The sequence below is a fragment of the Paramisgurnus dabryanus genome, chromosome 7 (assembly GCF_030506205.2).
Source record: "Paramisgurnus dabryanus chromosome 7, PD_genome_1.1, whole genome shotgun sequence".
Taxonomy (NCBI): Eukaryota; Metazoa; Chordata; class Actinopteri; order Cypriniformes; family Cobitidae; genus Paramisgurnus; species Paramisgurnus dabryanus.
Window position 1 is genome coordinate 29,711,858 of NC_133343.1, and position 23,392 is coordinate 29,735,249.

Genomic DNA, 23,392 nt, shown 5'->3' on the forward strand with positions numbered 1-23,392 from the left:
CGATGAGAGGGTTGACTCACTTTTAATTATTTTAATAACAATGGTTGAATCCAGAGTCGTATACGACTCTGGTTGAATCCTACGGTTGAATGTAGGCCAATCCCACAGAAAATGTTTCCTATGAGTTGTCTTGACTGTATTGTAACTCGTATTTGTCGTATTGCAAATATATATTAAAATATATAAAAAATATGTTAATGACAACTATTTAATAATAATATTTTTACTACTAAGTTAAAAGTCTGCCTCTGCAATAGCAATATAATTTCTTACAAACGACTGTAATGAAACAATAATTTCAAACAATAATAAAGCGTAATATTAAATTATTATTTTATTATTTTATATGCATTATAATTTTAATTATAAAAAACAAAAAAATATATATAATTTAATATTACACCTTATTATTGTCTGAAATAGTAAATTTGTATTACATTCGTTTGTAATTATTCAATAACGATACAAATAAATAATCATATTGCTACTACAGATGTAGATTTTTAGATTCCTAAAAATATTACTATATTCAATATTAAATATTATTAAAGAGTTGTCAGTTTTATTTATTTTATTTATTTTTTATAATATATGTTATTTTTATAATATTTTTTAATATATACGCTTTACTGTTTTTGTATTACACCATTATTGCTTACACTAGATATGGCTCCATCTAGTGGATATGTATTGATGTGAAGAACTCACATTATAAAACATATATATTTAAGCTCAGGTTCTTTTACAAAACACTGTCCTTATACGTTACTAAATGGTTAAAACTATTAAAACAAAAACTAGCGGAGTCAACTTTACTTTTTTCTTTTAGTTATGCAAATCAGTGTAAAGGTCAAAATACAAAAATACTGCAAGAGCCACTCACAGCCCCTCAACAACCGCATAACGACCAATCATAAGAGCCAAAGCATCGTGGCGGTAAGGTTTAGACATCAAGTAATGTAATAATATTGTTTATATAAATTATTTTAATAATTTTACAAATTATTTTAAAACTAAACTATACATTAAGGAGTTTTAAAAAGTTGTTTTTCTCTCCACCACTCTTTTCTGTGCGCATCTCTCGTGTCTCCTCAGTGGGGCAGCATTGATTCATCATGAGTTTGTTCACGCGCATGTTAAAGGGATAGTTCACTCCAAAATGAAAATTTTTTCATAATTTACTCACCATCATGTTGTTACAAACCTGTCTACATTTCTTTGTTCTGATGAACATGAAGGAAGCTATTGTGAGGAATGTTTGTAACCAAACTGTTTGTGAGCCCCATTCACTTCAATAGTATTCTTATTTCCTACTTTGAAAGTGAATGGGGCTCATGAACAGTTTGGTTTCAAACATTCCTCAAAATATCTTCCTTCATGTTCATCAGAACAAAGACATTTATACAGGTTTGTAACAATATCACGATGAGTAAATGATAACAGAATTAAAATTTTTGGGTGAACTATCCCTTTAATAAACTTTCATTACTACAATGTGGTGTTTCATAGGAGCAAATCATCGATTTCACATTAAATGTTTAATTCCTCATATTTGAAATCATGTTTAATTGCTTGGTCAATAATACACACATCGTCACACATCCATCTAAAACCATTGCTCTGCTGTGGCCGTGCCATGGCGTCTCATTTATCAAACTTTAATCTGAGCATTTCGTGATCTGTTCACTGCCTTCTGAAATATGAATGTAATTGCCTGCGATGAATGATTTTACTATAAAGCGCCACTGCAGGCGATTTATTTCATCAGATCTCTATTGAGCGACACACACACACGCACGCACGCACGCACGCACGCACACACACACACACACACACACACACACACACACACATACACACATCCTCTCTGCAGCCTTGGCCCCCATCTGTAGATTCAATTTTGTGGCTTTAGCAGGAGCCAAAATCATCAGCAGATTCTGTGTATCTTATAAGAAGTCGAGTAAAGTTATATGAACAATTTTTTCCTTCCCTCAATGTGCTGTGTTTCCTTTTCTTGTGTGTGTTTTGATCCCGGCTCTTGCGGTGGGCCGCGCTGCGGGCTGGAGTGGCGCTGCAGTGTTATTTTTGGCGGCAGCAGCGGTTGGTGGCTCTGGAGCGGTCCGGCTCCAAACCCAGGCCGTTTAAGGGAAATCTCATCAGCGTCATTATGTGCTCAAACTAACCCGTGTGTTAATTTCAGCACGTCCCTCAACAACAACATTACGTCTGTATGCATGCACTCTTAACGTTCTCCGTACTCTCATGTTATTGCTTTTTGATGCATCATTTTTGATGCACATCTGTCTTTTAATGTATAGGTCTGAGCCCAATGTGAGACATTGTTGAGATCTCTTCAGAAACTCTGGCGGAGACACATGTGGTCTTTTTCTTAACAAAAGTCTCCATTTTCTTTCCATTCAGTAATGGTGATTTTTCTTTCCCTTGGGTAAACACGGGAGACAATATCAGTCCTTCAATCTGTGCCCAGTGTTTATATTTCTGCCCTCTTTGGCTTTGATTGTTTAACGAAAGTCCATTTAACAGACCGAATGAAGACGGTCTCCATCACTGTGCACCTAAGTGTATTTTTGCTTTAAAGGTTTGCTTTAAGTTAGCGAGACTCAAATAAACACAAAGGCTTCCGACCAGCATTAAGGGGGAGATAGGTCAAGCATTGCAGTTGTCTACGTCTGCCTCGCTATTAGAAGCCAAACTGGTTTGTGCGGCCTTAAGCATTTTTCGTCCTCCCATTACGTGCTGTAACATCATGTTAAAATGTCCCTCTAACCGCTCTTGGCAATAAATGAGAGAACCAAATGATTTTTATATATTTATTTTTGGTGGTGAGCATGTGTGTAAATGCATGTGAAGTCAGCATGCTTGAGCGCGAGTGCATGTGTGTACAGTATGTGCATGATGCCAAACAGTTGTGTCTGAGTGTGTGCATGTGTGTATCAGGTTATATGTCAGAGTGCATGATGCCGAATATTTGTGTTTGTGTGTTAACCCACAAAGATATTTCGATTTCTGCTGGATATTAAAGAAGCATGCCGTGGCAACGGCCGTCGGCCTGCTAGCGGGTTTGTTAGGGGGTGTTGTGGCTGTGACTCCTGGGGGGGAAGCGGCTCATGGTCAGGGCCCCTGCCGGACACACTGGCGCCTCTTTCTGGAGGACTTCAGAACCACCACACTCCTCCACCAGAACCCTGCCAACCCAAATCACTCACTTTTAACATCCTTCCATTTCTCTTTCTCTCTCTCTCGCCCACTCTGAGGTTCTCTTTAAAGCTATTTTCCTATCAATTGTTAAATTTTTTTAGTCAAGTTTTTAAATGTCTTCACCTAATGTGTTGCAATTTAGTTATTAAAAAGGAATTTAACAGCAAAAAAAATGGCTGTTTTATTAAAATTTTGTCCCACTCTTTCATAGACTGTTAAAAAAATCCATAGAAATTACAGTGTTACTTGCAACTGGTTGCAAAAAATCTGGTGCAAAAACAAAAGGTTGATGATAATTTCTGGTTCCCAGAATGCTTTGCATGAGGCTGTTATTTTATAGTTTTATTCTGTAAAGATAAAGACTTGTTAATATTTAATATTTATTTAACCTTAAACAAACACTTGCCATTGAATAACATAAATATAAATCTACGGTAAGTTACCGGCAACCAGCTACAAGTAACACTGTAATTTCTATGGAATTTTTTTACAGTGTAACATGAAAAATTAAATACTAAAATTTAAACAAAACACTATTTGGGGTTGGATGCACGGATATATCGGCTTATAATTTGTATCTGCAGTTTAAAGCTGTTTTTAGGGCAGAAACACACTTGAACTTATACTGAAAAATTGCTGTAATTATGCAGCTGTTTCCCAGTAACTTACTGTAGTTTTAAATGTGCGTGTTATAATTTTGTGTGTTATAATTTGAGAAATCCTCATCAACTTTTTCATTTTTTTTCCTTCAGATGTTTAATGTTCATTTAATGTTGTTCATAATATTCATTGCCAGTAAATAAAATCATTTAAATCTACAGCAAGTTACTGCAAACAGCTGCCAGTTATACTGTAATTTCTACAGTAATTAATTTAACAGCATGCAATTATTTTGAATTGGATGGCAATGACACAGTTGCAGTTTGTACTTTATGCACTTCTCGGATTTCAGAACATCATAATTTGAAAAGTGTCGGTATTAATGCATTCCTAATTTTTTCCTAAATAATATTAACACCACACCAATAAAGTTGACGGCAATGAAAGAAACGGCATTGCAACACATTCACAATAAAAATGACCAAAAAAGAAGAAATGGAAATGAAATGTTAATTCAAAGCGAATTACAAAGAGGAAGTAGATGAGTATAAAAACTTGTAAAAAACCACAGAAAAGGGAAATTGAATTCTTCACCTCCAATAAAGTATGAAAGAGAATTATGAATTTAAGGCATTACAGAGAGTGGATGTCTATTTTAAAGTGTCACAGCTCATTTCCTTAACGTCCATTTTTTTTCTGGAAGCAATTTGTCATCCCAGGGACATTTAATAGGGAACATATTATCTTTTTACAGGGGCATGGACTCTGCCACAGCCTGCCCACAGTTCCTATAAACAGAATTGGTCCATTTAGTGGTGCGTTTGATACATTTTCGGCTAGCAGCGAGCTCAGTTACAGACTGGAGCTCATAAAGGCGCCCATGAAAGACTCAGATAAGTGCTTCTATTCAGACGCCCTCTGCCAATGCAGTTAATTTAAATGAGCTAATGATGATCAATCTTCATTTGTTGTGCCAAACTAAATACTCTCTTTCCTTTTTCTTAATCGTTTTCCATCTGACCTCTCTCGACCTCTCCAGTCTTGTTTTAGGTCTGTAGTTGACTCTTCTCTTCTCCTTCATCATCTGTTTTGCAACCATTGTTGACTGAAGTAAAGCCCCAGGCAGCACCATACACCCTTCAACACATCTACACACCCCTTAAGAGCCCTAAAACAATGAGGCGCTCACCTGAGGACACCTGTGCCCTTTCCTGTGGACCTCTCCCTGGCCTGAGGGCGAGCTGTAGATTAGTGTATGGGCCATTGTTACCACTTTAATCAGGTACAAAACAATTAGACAGAAGGTAAACTTTGTTAAATCTTCATTGTTTAATCTTTACGTTATGGATGTGTGTAAACACGGTTCTGTTTCATTCATCGTGGTGTTTCCTAAAGCATGCGTTATAGTTTCTATTGCATCAAACTTTGCACAGCCAAACATAAACAATGCAAAAATGTTACATGTGTCTGGCCGCGCCGACCAGAAGTTTGTGCTGTCCGTCTTTTTCCTTTTCTTTCCTTTTCCCCTCTTTTTCTCTCTCATGGCTCTAAGTATATTTATCTTTTTATGGCTTTACTTGAGGCAGATCCTCGTCTTTCCTTTTTTCCTCCTCCAACATAAAGATATAAAAATAAAACCGCCACCACAGGGGAGTATAAAAGTTCAAAAATAATAGCGAAGCCCAAGTCAGAAGCCACGGACCCTCCTGTACCCCCCATATAAACCTCCTGCCCCCCACACACCCCCACCCATGGACGAACACCCCACCCAACCCTCCGCCCGCGTCTTTAAAGCTGCGGACGCGACCGCCAGCCCACTTCAGACCACCATAAACATGTCAGGGCCTGATGACAGAGCCAGGGCCCGGGATGCTTTATACCAACTGACCTCAACTCCTGCTCATTAGAGTCAGTAAATGAGAACCATACAGACTGTGTAAAAGAGCGGTCGTATGAGAAGAGAGCTGGAGCTATATGAAGACTGATGCGTGTGTTTGATCAAATAAACGTAGGCCGGTCTGCTGTGTGTGCATTGCTTCCGGAATTCACAGCTTCTTGTTTCAGCTTCAAAACTATTTACACATTATAATGCTGGAGTTCACAAAACTACAATTCATGGCTATGTCTAAGACTTCATTCCTGCAACAAAAATAAAAACACATTTTTTTTAAACACTGACAGAAACAAAGTCTCTATAGCTGTCACTGGAGCAGTGACACCTTTTAAAAAGTACTAGTATTTATGTAAAGTTATTTGGTAACAATTAAGTACCTTTAAGGTATACTAATAAGGTGCAAATGTGTACCTTTTAGAAATGACAGCTAGTGACCATTCCCTGACCTTCTTTTAGAGTAAAGGAAGCTTTTACAGTTTTAATTAAAATAAAACATATGGCTGCTAAAGCCACCTCTATCAAAAATGAGATAATGATATAAACCGAATACTTTTGGTTATGTTATACTAATGTTATACATTCAACAAATACTTTCCCTTCAAATTAAAATATAGTATGAACACTGATTAAGTTTTTTTTTGTAAAAAACTTTGTTTTGTAAATAACTTTAGTTTTTATACTTAAAAACATTAAGCCCCACACCCATTTTATACACCCTGAAAATGAGATGCCCCAACTAAAAGGGTTGCAGTACCATTTAGTCTACAAAAATAATCTGTAAAAACTTGCCCAAAGGTAAAATTATTCAAAGAAATACAATAAATTCACTGTAAAAAAATCTTGTTCAGTCAACCTTCGATTTATAAGTCATTTCAACTTACTATTATTTATCTTGACAAGAGATGCTACAACTTATAAAATTAAGTTGACTTATTACAGCTATATTTTAAGTTAAAGCAACTTGGTTTTGCAAGTCAATTCAACCTACTATTTTAAGTTTTGTCTTAAAAAGTTGACATGACATACATTCAAGTTGAAAAAAAAATTTTTTTAGTTAAAGTAACAAAAAAAGTGTGTTGGTTTGACAAAAATGCTGCGTATTTATTACAGTGAAGTCCTTACTTTAAGCAGCTCAAGCTGAAATAAATGCAGACATTTGTGGAGAACATGAGGAATTTCAATATAATCTGTTAGAAGTGTCTGTAGAAATTACAGTTAGTAGCAAGTGTTCCCAGTAACTTACTGTAGATTTAAATTGATGTTATTTACTGGCAACAGTTTGTTCAAAGTTCAATATCCATTAAACATTAACAAGTTTTTATCTTTTCAGAATAAAACTATAAAATAACAGCCTCATGCAAAGCATTCTGGGAACTAGAAATCTAAAGGAAAAACACAAAAAGGTGGAAGAGGATTTCTGGTTCCCAGAATGCTTTGCATAAGGCTGTTATTTAATAGTTTTATTCTGTAAAGATAAAGATAATGTTTAACATTCATTTAACTTTAAACAAACTGTCGGCAGTAAATAACATCAATTTAAATCTACAGTAAGTTACTGTAAACAGCTGCATAACTACAGTAAAGTTTTTAAATAATTTTTATCTACATTGTATTTCGATTTTTCAGGAACTTCCTTAAAACCCCATCAACCCACAACTTAGTAAACAGTCCTGTAATGCGGCTCTCCTCTCATCTCTTCTCCTGCAGCATTACAGCGGGGGTAATTGTCCAGTTTTGGGGCTGGTGGGGGTAATTGGTCCTCACAGACAGTGGGGGAGATTTAATTTCCTTGAGTGCTGTACTGAGAGACTCTTTGTGTCGACTGAGACCTCTGCTTTGTTTGTCCTGCAAAAACTAATTAAAGCACTTGTTGAAGCATAAGACCGCAGAATGGAAAAACCAGGAGGAAAGATAAAAGACATGCTGGAAAGGATATATATGAGTTATCAATTTATTATCCTTTAGTCCTTAGCCAAACATGTCAAAGTCAAGACACCTCATTGTTGGAGAAAATCAGCTTTACTTACACTTTGTGGTCAACATATTTTCAGCATTTATACATTTCTGATTTATTATGTCCCAAATCATCTCTGGATCCAATATGCTGGTGAGACAGTAGTACTAAACTCACAACATGACATCTGGCAGAAGACATTTTTTTATGAATATTCAACACATTTTAGTGCATTTTGTGTCTGTAGCATGCACATTTTGTGTTTATAAATGTCTTATTCAATATATTAAAACAGATGCATCATTTATAAATGTAATTGGATAAATCTCACACTCCCAGTTGTCATTGTTGTAAGACTTCTGGACTTGGTGTTAAGGTTTATAATTAAGTGTTTTTCTGCAATCTGCTTATTTATTAGAAATTTGTTTCACTCATCTGATTTGATTACATTGAATGCTAAGATTGAAGTCTTTTTTTTAATTCAGCATTGAGTGATTTGTAAGATTGTCCACTAAAAGTAAGAAAAAGTAACTTTAAATCGGTCCAAATAAAAAATAAATAAATCATCACATGAATGAGAAAACTTAATTTATTCATAAATGACTCGCTTCACGGTCAATTTCCATTCAGAGAAACCAGTGGAACACAACATTGTCTCCAAACTACTCATAATTTAAAACATAAATTAGTTTTATGTAAATATGAAATTAAATAAAACAATGAATCATCAATGAAATGAAAAAGTATGGTTGAACACACACCGAAATACCTCTTTGCAGTCTAAACTGATAGTTGTCATAATGTCAAGATCAACTCCATCTAAAAAAGTGTTTTAACACACACTAAATAAAAAAACAAATACATTTTAATTAAATAAAAATGATGAAATGAAGTCCAAATGTCAGATGCTGCACTAAAAGCAAAAAAACATACAGTCTGCTGCTTGTTGGGCTTTATAAAAACACCCACCCCTGAAACATTTCAAAAAGAACAAAAGACAATTTTTTGACAATTTAAAAAAAAATGAAAAAGAAGATCCAAAAGGATAAAAAAAAGAGTACTTCAGTTTAAAGTACTTCATTATAAAACGACTTGTGTAAAGATGTTAATCTCCCAAAACTTGCTGTTTTTTTGTCTTCTGGTCCACAGTAAGTTTCTTTTATAAAACATTGTTCTTTGGGAAACATTTAATGAACAATGAAAAAATGTTTTAACAGCTTAGCACCAATGCAACAGCAGCTCCAACTGTAGAGTCCCTCACCAGTTCAATGCATAGTGTTATATCTCCAGCAGACCACTGCCGCTCTCCACACCGTTTCCTGTGCCGTTCTTCTCTTCTCCGCTGGCCGTGGGGTCCTGCATGCCACTTGGAGGGACCACCTTACTGGAATCTGTCGATTCTTCTGGGCCTCTGGGTTCCACGTCGCCCTCCACACCTTTACCCTGCAGGCTAGCTTCTGTGTGGGTCTTCTGATGTTTGCTCAGGTGGTCGCTACGAGTAAAGCGCTTATTGCAAAGCAGACAAGTGAACTTCTTCTCCCGCGTATGCGTGCGCACGTGGCGCTCCAGTTCATCTGAACGAGTGAAGCGCTTACCACAGAAGAGCCAGTTGCACACGAAGGGTCTCTCGCCCGTATGCCAACGCAGGTGAGCCTTCAAGTGAGAGGCCTTGCCGTAGACCTTTCCACATCCAGGAATGTGGCAGCTGTGTACAGGTTTCTTGCGCAGGGATGCCGCGGATGCCCCGAGCCTCTCCAACTCCTGACAGTTTGGGCAATCGCAGGAAGACCTACCTGTGGTAGAGCCACCCGCGTATCCACCAGAACCCCTGGCCGGTTTTAGTCCCATGGAATTATCCAGGATCCCAGAACTACCCACCGGCTTGGGCTTGTACATGTCCTGTGGCAGCATATGCTGCGAGGACTGGAGCAAGTGTGAAGATGAACTCAAACCCACAGAGGGGTACGGTGCCGGATTGAGGGAGGTGAACTCAGGGGTGTAGCTGGGCATCTGAGGATTGAGGGAGGCCTGTGGGGCCACGGGTTGCAGTGGGCCTTGAAGGCCGTCGGGCTGAGTCTGTCCGGCACTAAGCCAGTTCGAATTAGTGTGGACATCCCACCAAGAAGTAGTGGCATTCGCGGGCGCGGCCGTGATACCGGGGTGGATGCCCTTGTACCATGAGCCGTAAGGGTGCGTCATATCCAGGTAGGTGTTGACGCTGGTCAGGCAGTCTGCTGTGGTTTTGCTCCCCAGAAGTGAAGGGTCCTGAGAGACAGCGGAGGTCTGAAATGTGGAAAACGGGTTGTAGTCGGTGTTGTACGTTCCGGTATGAGGAGGTGGAGGGCTACCGGTTGGGGTTAGCAAGCCACCGCTGGACGTGAAAGAGCCGCTGTAAGTGTCCGCTATGCCCTCGTTGCCTCGTCCGTTTTTGGGGCTCTGAAGTTCAGACGTCATGCTGTAGGGTTTCCTAACAGGTGCTGTGTTTCCTGCTTTACCGGGTGTGGCGGAATCTCGGACTGGACTGGTGCTTCCAAATTTGTTGCAAGTGGCGGTTAGCATAGCCAAGGGACTGGATCCATAACGTGTTTCCTCCTGAAATGAGACCATAAAAAACATGAATCAGACAGAATCCTTCAGTAGCAGACAAACTGTGAACCATTACTCACACGTTTCTTTGATCAAATGGTTGTTGAAGGGATTGTTTCATTTATCAGGTACACATTTGGATTTTACAATTCAGTTTGTTAAACAAATAAAACCAAATTCTTAAACGGGTATTAAAGCAGCTATTACAATTCTTACTCTGCCATAATGTATATGTGGTTAAGCAATCATCCTCCTTGTGATGAAATGTGACAACACAGTAACTGCATAGAGATCCTGTTTAACACGTTTACATCTCCATAGAGACCATTAGTCAATGAAAAACAGGCTAGAGATTTTTAACAATGACATATTGTTAAGAAGATTAAGCGATTGTAAAAAAGCATGGTTTTGATTCGATTGTGATGTCAGTCAATGTGTCAGCTGTACGTGTCAACACAATAAACAAACTCATCAAAGTAATTAAAATACACTTATCAACAACAATAGAAATATATTCAATGATTTAGAGATCAAAAGTTATCTTTCTAAACAGGCACAATTGATTTAGGCATCAACCCACATATTTAAAAAAAAATTATTTAAGTGCATGCATAAAACTGTTTTAGAGTCAAAAATGAGCAATTTAAGATAAAACAACAAAAATCTCTGCTTACAATGTTCAATTTTGGACTGAAATTGTAATGTCATAATGTCAGTGTTGGAGTGTATTTTCCGATGGGATGTGATGATAAATGAATGAGTAAGATCCAGTGTGATGATATTTCCCGCTGAGTGTGTGCGGTTCATCTTGGCTTGACTCTGGTTGCTGTTTCCAGGTTAATTGCTTCCCATTACCGCACAGAGCTTAAACTTGAAGCCTTCATCCAAACCCATCGCCACAAGAGTTTGAGATCCTAGGCTCCTATATTCTCATCATTTATTGCAGGCTGACCTATTGATCATAACCCTAAACTATTACTAAGAGAGTTAGTTCCATTCTTACACTCAATTTTATGGGGTTCCTATGTTAAGTTGCTTGCCAGATCCTTTGAACACAAACTTCAATTAATGTTTGTAGATTATTTAGATGTGTTGAACTAGGGAATAAATAACTTTTAAGAATAAAGTGTCTCCTATAGCACCAGGTGTTATTTCAGTAACAATAGATAAAAGATACATGTTATACTTTTTTATAAGAGTCTTTAGAGTTTTAAATGTAACATGTGTTCCCAAACAGGTTGTATAACGAGATAGATACATTATTTCTATCCAATAACACTTTGCTTAGTTAAGATGCAACTTAAAGCAATAAAGACTGACAGAAATAAACAATAGACGTCAATAGAAACATTGCCTCGTTTGTAAAAAATTAAGATGTTGACTTTTAAAAAAACATTTAATATTAAATATTAGGCATAAAAGACGCAGGTCCCAGATCAGAATGAATTTTCAATACCTCCAGAATCGACGCGGCCATCCCGGAGGAAAAAACTCTGTGAAGTTCAGTCCGTAAGCGGGAGAAGAAGCTCGCGATCCGGCGGAGTGAACCAAATAAACCCGAGCTCGAGAGCTGCGACTCTTCTATGAGTTAAGACGGAGACCCGGAGACCCGCCTCCCTCTTTTAAACACCCGAGAGAGAGAGAGAGAGAGAGAGAGAGAGAGAGAGAGAGAGAGAGAGAGAGAGAGAGAGAGAGAGAGAGAGAGAGAGAGAGAGAGAGAGAGAGAGAGAGAGAGAGAGAGAGAGAGAGAGAGAGAGAGAGAGAGAGCACGTGTGTGTCAATTTAGTTATAACAATTATATTAGAAGACCGGGGCTGATTGTCACAAAATCAGTATTTCTATCGTGTTGGTGTCAAAATAGTAACTAACCTCAGCAGGTTGTGGGTTTTCCTTAGCATTTTCATTTTGTATTGATAAATTTAAGTTCATTACACGTGAAGTTTTTGGATTTAAATGAACTTTATGGATTTAAGTTTATGGATTTATGTAAATTAACAAAGATTTTTAAAGTAGCCTATAGGTCAAAATGCACAATTTTAGAGAATGTTTACTTGATTGTTTCAGGCAGCATTTAGGTTTAACGTAACCTACTGTAGGCTATATTTATTGAAATCTTGATTCTGAAATTGAATCTTTGAGAGAAACTGATCCATCATTAGGCTAATTAATAGGAAAAATTGACACCAGGCCGTTGAATTATTATTAAAAAAAAATGCACACAAAAGGTGGTAATGCAACATGACGCAAAGAAATAATTCAAAGGAGAGTAGTCAAGTATTCTTCTTATACCACAGTGCCCAAACATTGCTCTGGTGTTTATTTTTAAGACATTTGACAGGTTAGGTGTGCATCTTTTGAAAAACAATGTGGAACATTTCTCAACCAATCAGAATAAAGCAATCAACAGTCCTGTAGTGTAATCAAATCTAGTTATTTTGTCATATACACTGCAAAAAGTAAAAGGTTGTATGAAAATATTACTTTAGTCTGTAACACCTAAAACATTTAGTTATTTTAACTTATATTTAAGTAAAAAATACTTTAAGTGAAAAATATACTGTAAGTTGAAAAAACGTAAGTTTTTAGATGTTGCCAATTGAAGTAATTTTTCAACTTTTTACAGTGTAATTTATGCTGGAAGGCTGGACTACACCTGACTCAATGCATTTATACTTCATTTGGTTTTCAAATGGTCACATGTTGTGAATAAATTATTTTTTTTATTTTTTTGAGGGTGTGCTCAATTGGTTTAGAGCAACAAACTTAAATTTTATTAGTACAGAGAAAAAAATTATAATTTCTTTCTTTCTGTTATTTCTTTTTTTCAATAAAACATGTTGAACCTAAAGTTGCATCCAAACATTAAGTACAAAACTTTGCAGATATTTATTGTCATTGAAATATAGTCTGGACTAAAGCGTATTTGCCAATTTGATTAGACACCAAAATAATCTATAAAGTAAAAAAAATGACCATTGAAATCTCAGCAAGAGGTGTCATGCCCATACAACCTCAAAATCAACAAAGCATATTTTTAACTTGTTTTATAGGCGAAATATGACCAGTTCTTCACTTCAAAGTGCTGCATTTTATCTGATAGAATTAAAAACACCATCACAAACACTCACAACACTTTCAAAACGCAGCAGCTACCGTACTAAAGTGCATTTCTTAAGGTTTAGATTGACCCCTAGAGGGGGCGTGGACATGTCCTCTGAATCTGAGGTCAAATATAATGCATTTCTCTACTTATTTATATCAATGTTTTTATAGACTACTTTGTTGTTCAATGCACTCAATGCAATTAAACTGAAATGTGAAATGAACATTAAGATCTACGTTGCATTAAAGGTTTGTTTTTATTTCCTGTTTTTGCAGTATTGATCATTACAGCCAATCAATCACAGATGTGACTGACGAGTGCATCAATGTAACATTTAAATTAATTTATTGTTTCATTTTCACTCAGTTTTTCCTTAATGTGTCAAACAGCAATTAAATTAACTCCTAAACACTTCTTACCTTTTTTTGTTTGTGTAGTCCATGAGAATATAGCTATATAAAGGTTTTAATGTATTTTATTAATGGACGTTAATGATTATAATTACAGTATGAGTGCATGAAAAAAAAATTTCTCGCCTGAATTTTTTCTTCTTTATATTTTGTATTATCATAACATTGAAGAGTATTGAATTTATTATATACAAAATTAACCCTAAATTCTCTCTTTGATGAGAGCACTGTTTCAATCAGTTTAAATGTTTACATATGTAAAACAAATTCTTACAGATTGTTTTTATGTGATTTGTTTGTTAAACAGCTAGTAACATTTGTGTCGTTTTTGCCTTTTAAACTATTCAAAAGGAAAATGACATATTCTTAATAAGTAGCCAAATATGAGACACATTAAAGCCGTTCACAAACTTAACTTTAACACATTTTCATTGATCTATTTGTGTTTTATACCAAAGTGAAATAAATGTGTTTGTAATGTTTCACATTAGATGATCTAGTTTATAAGCACACACATATAGTATACTAACCCTAAAGATGTTTCCAGCTGTTTGTCTTTTGCTCTGCAGACATCCGTCAAGTGAATAAACATTTGGAACAGCCTTCCGACAGCCCATCTTGGTTTTGAGTGTCCTTGTGGGTGTTGCTTTTTTCCAAAATGAGGGGAGAGAAGATTAAAATTGTTTTCAAAAATAAACATGTAATTTTATTCTTTATTTTCTCCCTCAATTACAAGGCATGGTCAGAGCTAGCTTGTAGTTTGCGAGCGTTTGGCTCTTACAGTAACACACAGACTATATTTAGCAGGCTGCTCTTCATCTGACCCTGTGTGTCCACCTCTCAAATCCAATATATACACAAATACATGCATGCATTCATTTCAACAATCATAGTATTGCTGTGTCGTGGCTCATTTGATCGCTGCCATTGAGGACACAGTTATTTCTAATGTAACATGAATCAGATGTTTGTCAGGAGCTGAAGACCACACTGCTGTGATTTATCACAGATTTAAATAATAATTTAGCTCATCTCTAGTAAATAAAACTTTAAACTCACACAATGTTTGTAAAAAGAGACTCAAATGCCTCTTTAAAAATGTTGCTGTAGTTAAGCAGCTGTTTACAGTAACTTACTGTAGATTTAAACTTATGTTATTTACTGAGAACAGTTTGTTCAAAGTTAAATGAACAAGACTTTATCTGAACAGAATAAAACTATAAAATAACAGCCTCATAAAGCAGAAAAATCCTCATCAACCTTTTTCAGTTTTTTCCCTTTAGATTTTGATTTCCAGAATGCTTTGCATTTAAATCTACAGTAGGTTACTGGCAAACAGCTGGCAGTAATACTGTAATTTCCACAGAAAATTTTAACGGTGAAAAGTTGACAAAAATACACATTTAGAGTCATTCTCTACTAAGTACTGTAGCAAATCATGGTTCACATCTGTAATGTAAACTAAAAGATAATGACAAACAGAAAAAATAAGTAAATATGTCCCACTCCAATGTCTTGTTACAATATGAAATATTAAAAATATGGCCACAACGCAATCATATAGGATTTTTAAACACAGAACACTATTAAACAAACATCAGCTTTAAAACATGCAGTCAAATCATTTTTCCAGTTATTGCATGTATATTTGCTAATGTTTGGGATGTTCTGATAATTTTGCATTTATCGTAGGCCTCTGTTCAACACCTCATCCTTTAGAAATGCATGGAAGAAAAGACACCAACGTTTACACACTGGAAGAACAGAAGGAGTCATGGAAATCAAATGTGAAACTTTAGATATGATACACTGCGTTATTTTATGCGCTGAGCGATTTTTAAAACACACAGATTTAGCTGATGTTGTGCTTCATCATGTAAATCTTGTTGTGTACAACTGTATTTGAATGGCCATTTTGTCTCATAATGGATGATGAGTGAATCTGTATGTGTGTTTACATGAACCGCACACTGTAAAAAGATTGGTTCAACTTCCCTGGCTGGCCAATGCTATCTCATGGCAATTTGTACGTAGTTTACAAGGTGGCTAATTCGTATATGACCACATTCATACATTTTTGTATAATATGCCTTGACCCTTATGACGCTGTGGTTAGAGGTGGGGTTTCGTTCTTGTTTTTTAATAATAATCGTATATTTTTGCACGATTACTTCATAGGAATTCATACGAAATAGCAGTGGCATCCAGTGTCTTCTTTTTCGCACAACATGTATGTAGCCCGTCATGTGTGTGTGGTTCGTCATTTCAAAATATGTGTTCAGCGCGTCATGTGAACCATGTGCATCATGTCAAAATAGGTGCCTGCTGCACATGTGTCTGGGTTTATGATAAAAGTGAAGCTCATGTTTGCCAGGTACTCGCTTAATCTCAGAGTTTAGTGTTAAGTGAGTGTCTTGCGAGTATTTAATTGCACTTATTTTGACATGACGTATGATGCACGTGGGTCACTTGACGCAACAAACACTTATTTTGACATGACTCCCAATACATATTTTGAATTCAACCCCCCTCTCGGAAGAAAGGTCATCAGCCGCCACTGCGACTTCGCCAACTCATAAAATACGAATTCTTATGAGATCAGGCTGGGCTGCCTTCACATTTTGAGTTAATACAACTTAAAAAATATCAGTTGATAAAAAGTTTAATTAACCCAAAATTTGAAGGCAGTCAGGTATCTTTTTTAAGTTGAACTAACTTATTTTTTTACATTGCAGCAATACAATACAAATTTCATTGCTTGTTTTGTGAAATCGTACAAATAGTCGGATACATTTTTACAAAAGTGTCTAAAATAAGGGCACTTCAAAAATGTGAAAAGCAATGTTAGTATAGTTATGTGATATAGTGTACATGTGCGTTATACATCAGCATTCCAAGAAGAACTGAGTATAAACTAAAAAGGTTAAAAGCTGGGTGTGCCTTGGTGAAACACATGAAGACGAGAGCTGTGGCACATGTGGAACTTTAGTTTGAGGAAACCGTTTTCATCACGATTTGCATGCGGTTTCCCCATTTGAGCTAATAGCTCTTATTTCCCTTTGAGGGTCACAGCATCCACACCCTGAACGACAGATATTGAAAGGAGAGGTGCTGGATTGAAGTGTTTTATTGGAAAATCCTTTATCACTCTGAAGAGCTATAAACAGTTTATCTCATAAACATTTTCCTTCAAAGTGCTGCCAAAAGAAACTATAATTAGAGATTTAGAAGGAAAAGATTTGCTGTTTCTTATCTTTTCTATTTCTGATTTTTACATTGAAATCTCTGCCCTTTGGTAAAGTAATAGACTGTAAAATACATCAAGATTGTGTTAATGAGAGGCCTGTGTGTGTGTGTGTGAGGTTGGTCTTAATATTTTTTACTACATACATACATGCAAATGTAGTGTATACGTAAGGAATAACTAATGAAAGGCCATTGAATTATTCGGAAATAATGCACACCCAAGGTGGAAATGTGGCAACACATGAAGCACACCGTGGATGCGCATTCATTTTCAAATAATTCAAAGGACTGGAGTCAATTATTCCTCTTATACCACTGTTACCACAGACATCGGTGGTTATTTTAAGACATTTGGGAGGTCAGGTTTGCGTTTATAGAAAAATAATGCATAACTGTGGAACATTCAATCTCAACCAATCAGAGTAAAGCATTAAACAGCCCTGTGGTAAAAATATAAATATATACCTGTATGCTTTAAATAATGTTTTATCCTTACAACAGAAGTCAATGCAGTCCACCCTACTGAAAAATCCAGCTAAGACCAGCATAAGCTGGTAGCTGGTTTTAGCTGGTTTAAGGTGGCACTAGCTGGTTTACGCTGGTCCTCCCAGCCTGACAACGCTAAGTCCAGTTAGACCACCTTAAGAAGTGACCAAAACAAAGCTACACCAGCAAAACCAGCTAAAACCTAGCTGGGAGACCAGCTAAAACCTGCTCACCAGCTTATGCTGGTCTTAGCTGGATTTTTCAGTAGGGCAGTGAGGTTTTATTAACTTTATTCTCTGTTTAATCATCTGTTAACAAGAAAAATAAGAGGTGTTCTCTCCCTTTAGAAATTGTGCACGATTATGATAGTTAGTTGCATATGAGTCTATAGCCCACTAAATTGTAAACCACTGTTGTAAATCACCAATGAAAATAATTCCCACAAATACCATTCCCTTTAACATTCATGGAATCACTTTGACTGCAGATGAAATATCGGTCAAGCTTTTGGCCAAATTTAAACACTGAACTATATGAACTATGGTGCGTCTCTTTGACTCTAGTTTGGGTTTTTTTAAGTCTCTATGCTTTCATCATTAGCCCGTGTATCAGCGTACAGGGATTTCAGTGTGGTTAAATGGGAATCAATGGAATAATTCTCCCAGAATTCCTCTCGGAGTCTGAGCCCTAAATTAAACTTCTTAATAACGCTGCCATGCAAGGAAAAAGTGAAATGATTAGACGTGTGCGAGTGGCTTTGGAAATGGAAATGTGGTAAGCGAGAGATATAAGGTCAGGGACGAACTCGCCTCATAGAGAGATGGCTTTTTCCAGGCCGTGTGGTCACAGAAACACAAGAATTTCTATGGAAAGATGAATGAGAAACTAAGGCAAACGGTAGAAAAAAGCTTAATTTCATATACGCTAGATCTTTCTGGAATAAAAGACGCTTTGGTTTTGCTTTACGCAGATCATTAAGTGAACACAGTCAAATAGTCATGAATTGCAATTCAAACTGTGTGGGGCCCAAAGGAGCCACGATGATCATAACAAAGAGACCAATTTTATGAATTACTGGTTACTCGGCACTCCAGACTATACTAAACATGGCACCGAGTTACCACAGTACAACGCTGCTGTCCTCCCCCCTCAGCTTTAACCACAAGTGTCCTCCACAAATCATCCATCCAACATTTAACATTAGGCATATACACACACACACCAGTACGGTAGTTTAAAACATAAATCAAAGAACACAGATACACATAATGAAGAAGAGGAAGAAAGTCTTTTAAATTTGTATTTATATCTTTTGCTTTATGACAGTATGAAATATCAATAAAGATTTCCAATCATGAGATTTCATGAAATAATGAAGTTAATAATGCTTTATTTTGAGCTCAGAAACAGTGTTTTCTTCTATTTTAAAAATACAATAATGAAAGTAGTGGTCCCCTGGAGTTGTGTCACTGGTGATACTGTTGAACAAAAAAAAGCTCTTATTTTTAAATCAAAATCACACTGATGACATCACTTCCTTCTTTCAATTTCCTGGAGATCTATGAAGAGACGCCCATATAAGTCCACTGTCTCTTTTCAGTTATCAGAAATCTTCTCATTTATCTCATGATTTCATGTGAAGCTTTTAGTTTAAGTCACTGCTATGACCTCCTTTATTGTTTGGGAATTACAAAAAACTAGAATACAAATAGATTAAAATACTTAATTTAGTGAATATACAATGATTGACAACATGTGGTTTGATACTTTGTAGCAGAAATTTTGTAAAATGCAGTTTTCATGAAAATTGTCACTGGTGTTACTGTCACTGGTGTTACCTTCCATATTATGGAAGGTATTTTTGGACTTTTTTAAATTAATTACTTAATTAAATTATAAAATAATTAATTAAATTATAAAATAAAAAATAAAATCCCAAAATATGTCCCAAATTTGAAAATGAAATGCTAAAATAAAAAGTAAAACATTATATTTAATTATTTCATTTTCATTTTAAAGTGATGAAGCATCATTCCAGCCAAATTGAAAAAATTAATTAAATTGATGATTTGACATTTCATTTTCAATATAATCTTGAGTCAAGACTGACAATATTAAAATAAAAAGGCAAGCTTGAAAAGGAATCTGTAAATACATATTTTTAAAGGCTTTTTATTCATGCCCAAGCAACAATAGGGACAAAATTAAAATGTAAAGTTCAGTTTTAATTTTATGTTCTGTTTTTCTTTTTCATTTTCGTGTTCATTTTTATTTTCAACTTCTATGCAAATTCAATGTTAATCAGTGGGTGGGGCTTACTTGCTTAAAAAAAGGGGATTGGCTGAAGCAGTGTTGCCAACTCATTGACTGTGTTGCTTGCCAACTTAGCGATCTTATTGCTACATCTAGCGACTTTTAGACCCATTTAGCCAAACTTAGCGACTGTTTGGATGAATCTTAGCTTCACATCTGTACAGATAGGCTACTGTGTCGATTGTACTGGCCAACGAGTGCTGGGTGGCGCTGTCCCGGTGAAATCTGCGTCTACCCTCTGTGCACGGAGCTGGGCAGCGAGCAACATTTAGACTGTACGAGCTGACGTGTGGATGAGATTTGAGTACAATGTTTACATTTCAAAGGAGGAACAAACACTAAAAAGTGGCTGGTCCGCTGTTATGTATGTGCGTATTTTCACAAATCTGATCCGGTGAGGTCGCTAAGTTGGCAAGCAACACAGTCACTGAGTTGGCAACACTGCTTCAGCCAATTTTTTAAGCAAGTAAGCCCCACCCACTGATTAACATTGAATTTGCATACAAGTTGAAAATAAAAATGAACACGAAAAATAAAACGAAAATGAAAAAGAAAAACAGAACATAAAATTAAAACTGAACTTTACATTTTAATTTTGTCCCTATTGTTGCTTGGGCATGAATAAAAAGCCTTTAAAAAAATGTATTTACAGATTCCTTTTCAAGCTTGCCTTTTTATTTCAATATTGTCAGTCTTGACTCAAGATTATATTGAAAATGAAATATCAAATCATCAATTTAATTTAATTTTTCAATTTGGCCAGAATGATTTTGTGAAAATTTTGTGAATTTGGGACATATTTTGCGATTTTATTTTTTATTTTATAATTTAATTAATTATTTTATAATTTAATTAATTAATTTAAAAAAGTCCAAAAATACTTTCCATACATAAACGCCTTTAGTATTGCTAAAGAAGTAAGGTAACACCAGTGACAAAAAAGGTCTATGAAGTCTTGAAGTTCATGCACAAAAAAAATCATTAAGCTCTCATTTATGTGTACTTATATAGTTTTAAAGTCAAAGAGTAATCTAATAATGTGGTCTAAGTTTAAATGTTAGAAAAATAAATCAATTTTAAGACATCTTGCCATACCAAAAGTGGACGTTTCTGTAGAATGACCCTTAGAGATCTCACAAAATCAGTCACTTGATTTATTTATATTGATATAACACATTAAAGCAGAAGATATAAATAAAAAATGCATGTAGAAAATCTTAGAAACTTTTTAAAGCATCTAATAGGCTAAGATTTATGCACAGCACTTTATATATAAGAATATCTTAAGAACGAGAAACCTTATAAAACTAAACAAATTATATTTTGCACTGTGACAATTCAACATGTCCCCCCCAATAAAAAGCCTGATTTACACTGAATGCCAAAAACACATTTTAAATAATCTCAGTGTTAGTTGTCTCATTAGTATAAATTAGCTTTAAGAAATAATATCTTTTTATTTCTGCAATGCAATAATAATAAGACGATGATTAATATTGTGAAGTACTATCACATTATATAGGCTACTGTTTGTTAATGTTAAAAACATGTAATTTTTCTTAGAAAATGAGAATAATTACACTGAATGAGCACATTACCGTAATGAATATTTTGGGGATGGGACAGGGGGTGGTAAACGTCCTAAAATAGTTTTGGTTGTGCAAATTTCTCATGTTCTTTCTGTTGATTTTGTGCTGAAATGTGACCTGGACTTTTTAATGAGATATAGGCCGAGCCCAAGGCATGGAAGTCTTTAAAGACAGAGTAAAAATAATCAGGTTTACCTAAAGAGAACCTCTCCTTTATAGACACCAAAACAAAACACGGCAGGTCAGAAACCCACAGCGTACGCTGGAGGAGATCTCAGACCACCCAGATCTGCACCCACACCCTGCAGCTAAAGCAGTATAATAGTGGTGAAATATAGCCATCACAAGGACAAACACTGAAGTCAGGTCGAAAGCTGTTTCCACCTCTCTCACCGTATGTCCGTTTATTCTCAGCTTCCCTCCAGAGCGCTATAAATGTGGAGACCACCACTGAAACCATTCAAAAAGTGTTATGATTGAAACGTGACCTGTTATGATTCCCTCAGTCCTACGTTTTTTAATTCATTTCGAATCGAGCAGTAATCTGATCCGACTACAGCAAAGTGTTTGCGACAGCGAATGCCACGCAGACTAAGCTCAGAAATAAAGCCGAATGCCTTCGCTTCCACTGGGCTGAGGCGTGCGGCCTCAAAGCCGCTCTAAATCCGGAGGCCCGGTTTAAAGAAACACTGCGTCCCCCCACAGAGAGTGAACACGGGTGGGTGTGGCCCCTGATGGTTTTTGAGGGGGCCCCTCCCGAATGCTCTGCTGCATGCCAGCGCCCAAGGGCTCCAGTCTGCCTGACCAAAGCCACCACGAGCTACCCACGCCACGTTAAACTGAACCGGCTTAGTGAAGAACGCCCTCTACTGGAATTAATCTAAAGAGACACTGAGACGCTCCACCTGTAATCATCACAAAGACAATTTACTTGCATGATCAAGAAGAGTTCAGCGATAACTAACTTTCTGTTTAAAATGATGCATGAAAATGATGCATGGTATAACGCAGTCACAGGAAATCTGAACATGCATGATGTTTTAAGACAGTCATGTAAAGTCTTTCTTTTCAAGTAAAGCAAATCAAAAACATCAAACATTTTTTGCTTAACAATACTCCCTAGAATGAGAATGATAACACCTGCCGCATTGTTAACAATAAATCCTGATCAACAGCTGTGATGCAACTAAAGATTCAATATCTAAAGTGTGTTATCGTGAAAAATAAGTAATCTCATTATAAAGGCACAATATGGAATATGTGTCACCACTAGAGGTCGCTAAACATAAACAACGGCTGCAGCTTGATGACGTTGTTAAAGAGTGTGGAACGATGGGAGTTGTAGTCTTCACCTTTACTGTGTAATACTACTTCTTCATATGGCATTGCGCACATTAATTGGCATCAAAGTATAGTCAGAGCTTTGTGAGATCATGTTGGTCAGAGCGACGTAACAGTACTGTTTTTGATTTGATCTCACAATACTTTGATGTCATAGGCTGCGCAGTGTCGCATGAAGTCAAACACATCTATGGTTTCTATGGAAGTCTGAGAATAACTCAGATATGACACCATTGACAAGTGACCCCGGTTAAAATGTAAGAAGACGTGAACCAAATCTTTAAAGGATTCCTCTACTTTCATAAAAATCCTGATAATTTCCCTATATCACCCAAGATGTTTATGTCTTTCTTTGTTCAGTCGAGAAGAAATTAAGTTTTTTGAGGAAAACATTCCAGGATTTTTCTCCATATAGTGGACTTTAGTGGACCTCAACAGTTTACAGTTTCAATGCAGCTTCAAAGGACTCTAAACGATCCCAACCGAGCCATAAGGGTCTTATCTAGCGAAACTTTCATAATTTCACCCAAAATTAAAAAAAGAACTTCTGAACCACAACGTCTCATCTTGCACTAGTGTCATGCGCCAGCAATGTATGTGAAACTACTGCTTCAGTGTTTTCAAGTGTGGAAAAAGAGGAGCGTTCAGACG

The 23,392-nt window shown here is 36.2% G+C and overlaps 1 protein-coding gene across 1 annotated transcript; it reads right to left on the minus strand.

Annotated features, from left to right (window-relative positions):
* Positions 1–7,727: 7,727 nt before the first annotated feature.
* sp7 (Sp7 transcription factor) lies at positions 7,728–11,824 on the minus strand. Its single transcript, XM_065272419.1, has 2 exons — positions 11,710–11,824; positions 7,728–10,259 (listed from the first exon to the last, which is right to left on the minus strand). Exons 1-2 carry the CDS (start codon positions 11,728–11,730, stop codon positions 8,946–8,948), a joined length of 1,335 nt encoding a protein of 444 aa, XP_065128491.1. The 5' UTR covers positions 11,731–11,824; the 3' UTR covers positions 7,728–8,945.
* Between the last annotated feature and the right edge of the window lie 11,568 nt (positions 11,825–23,392).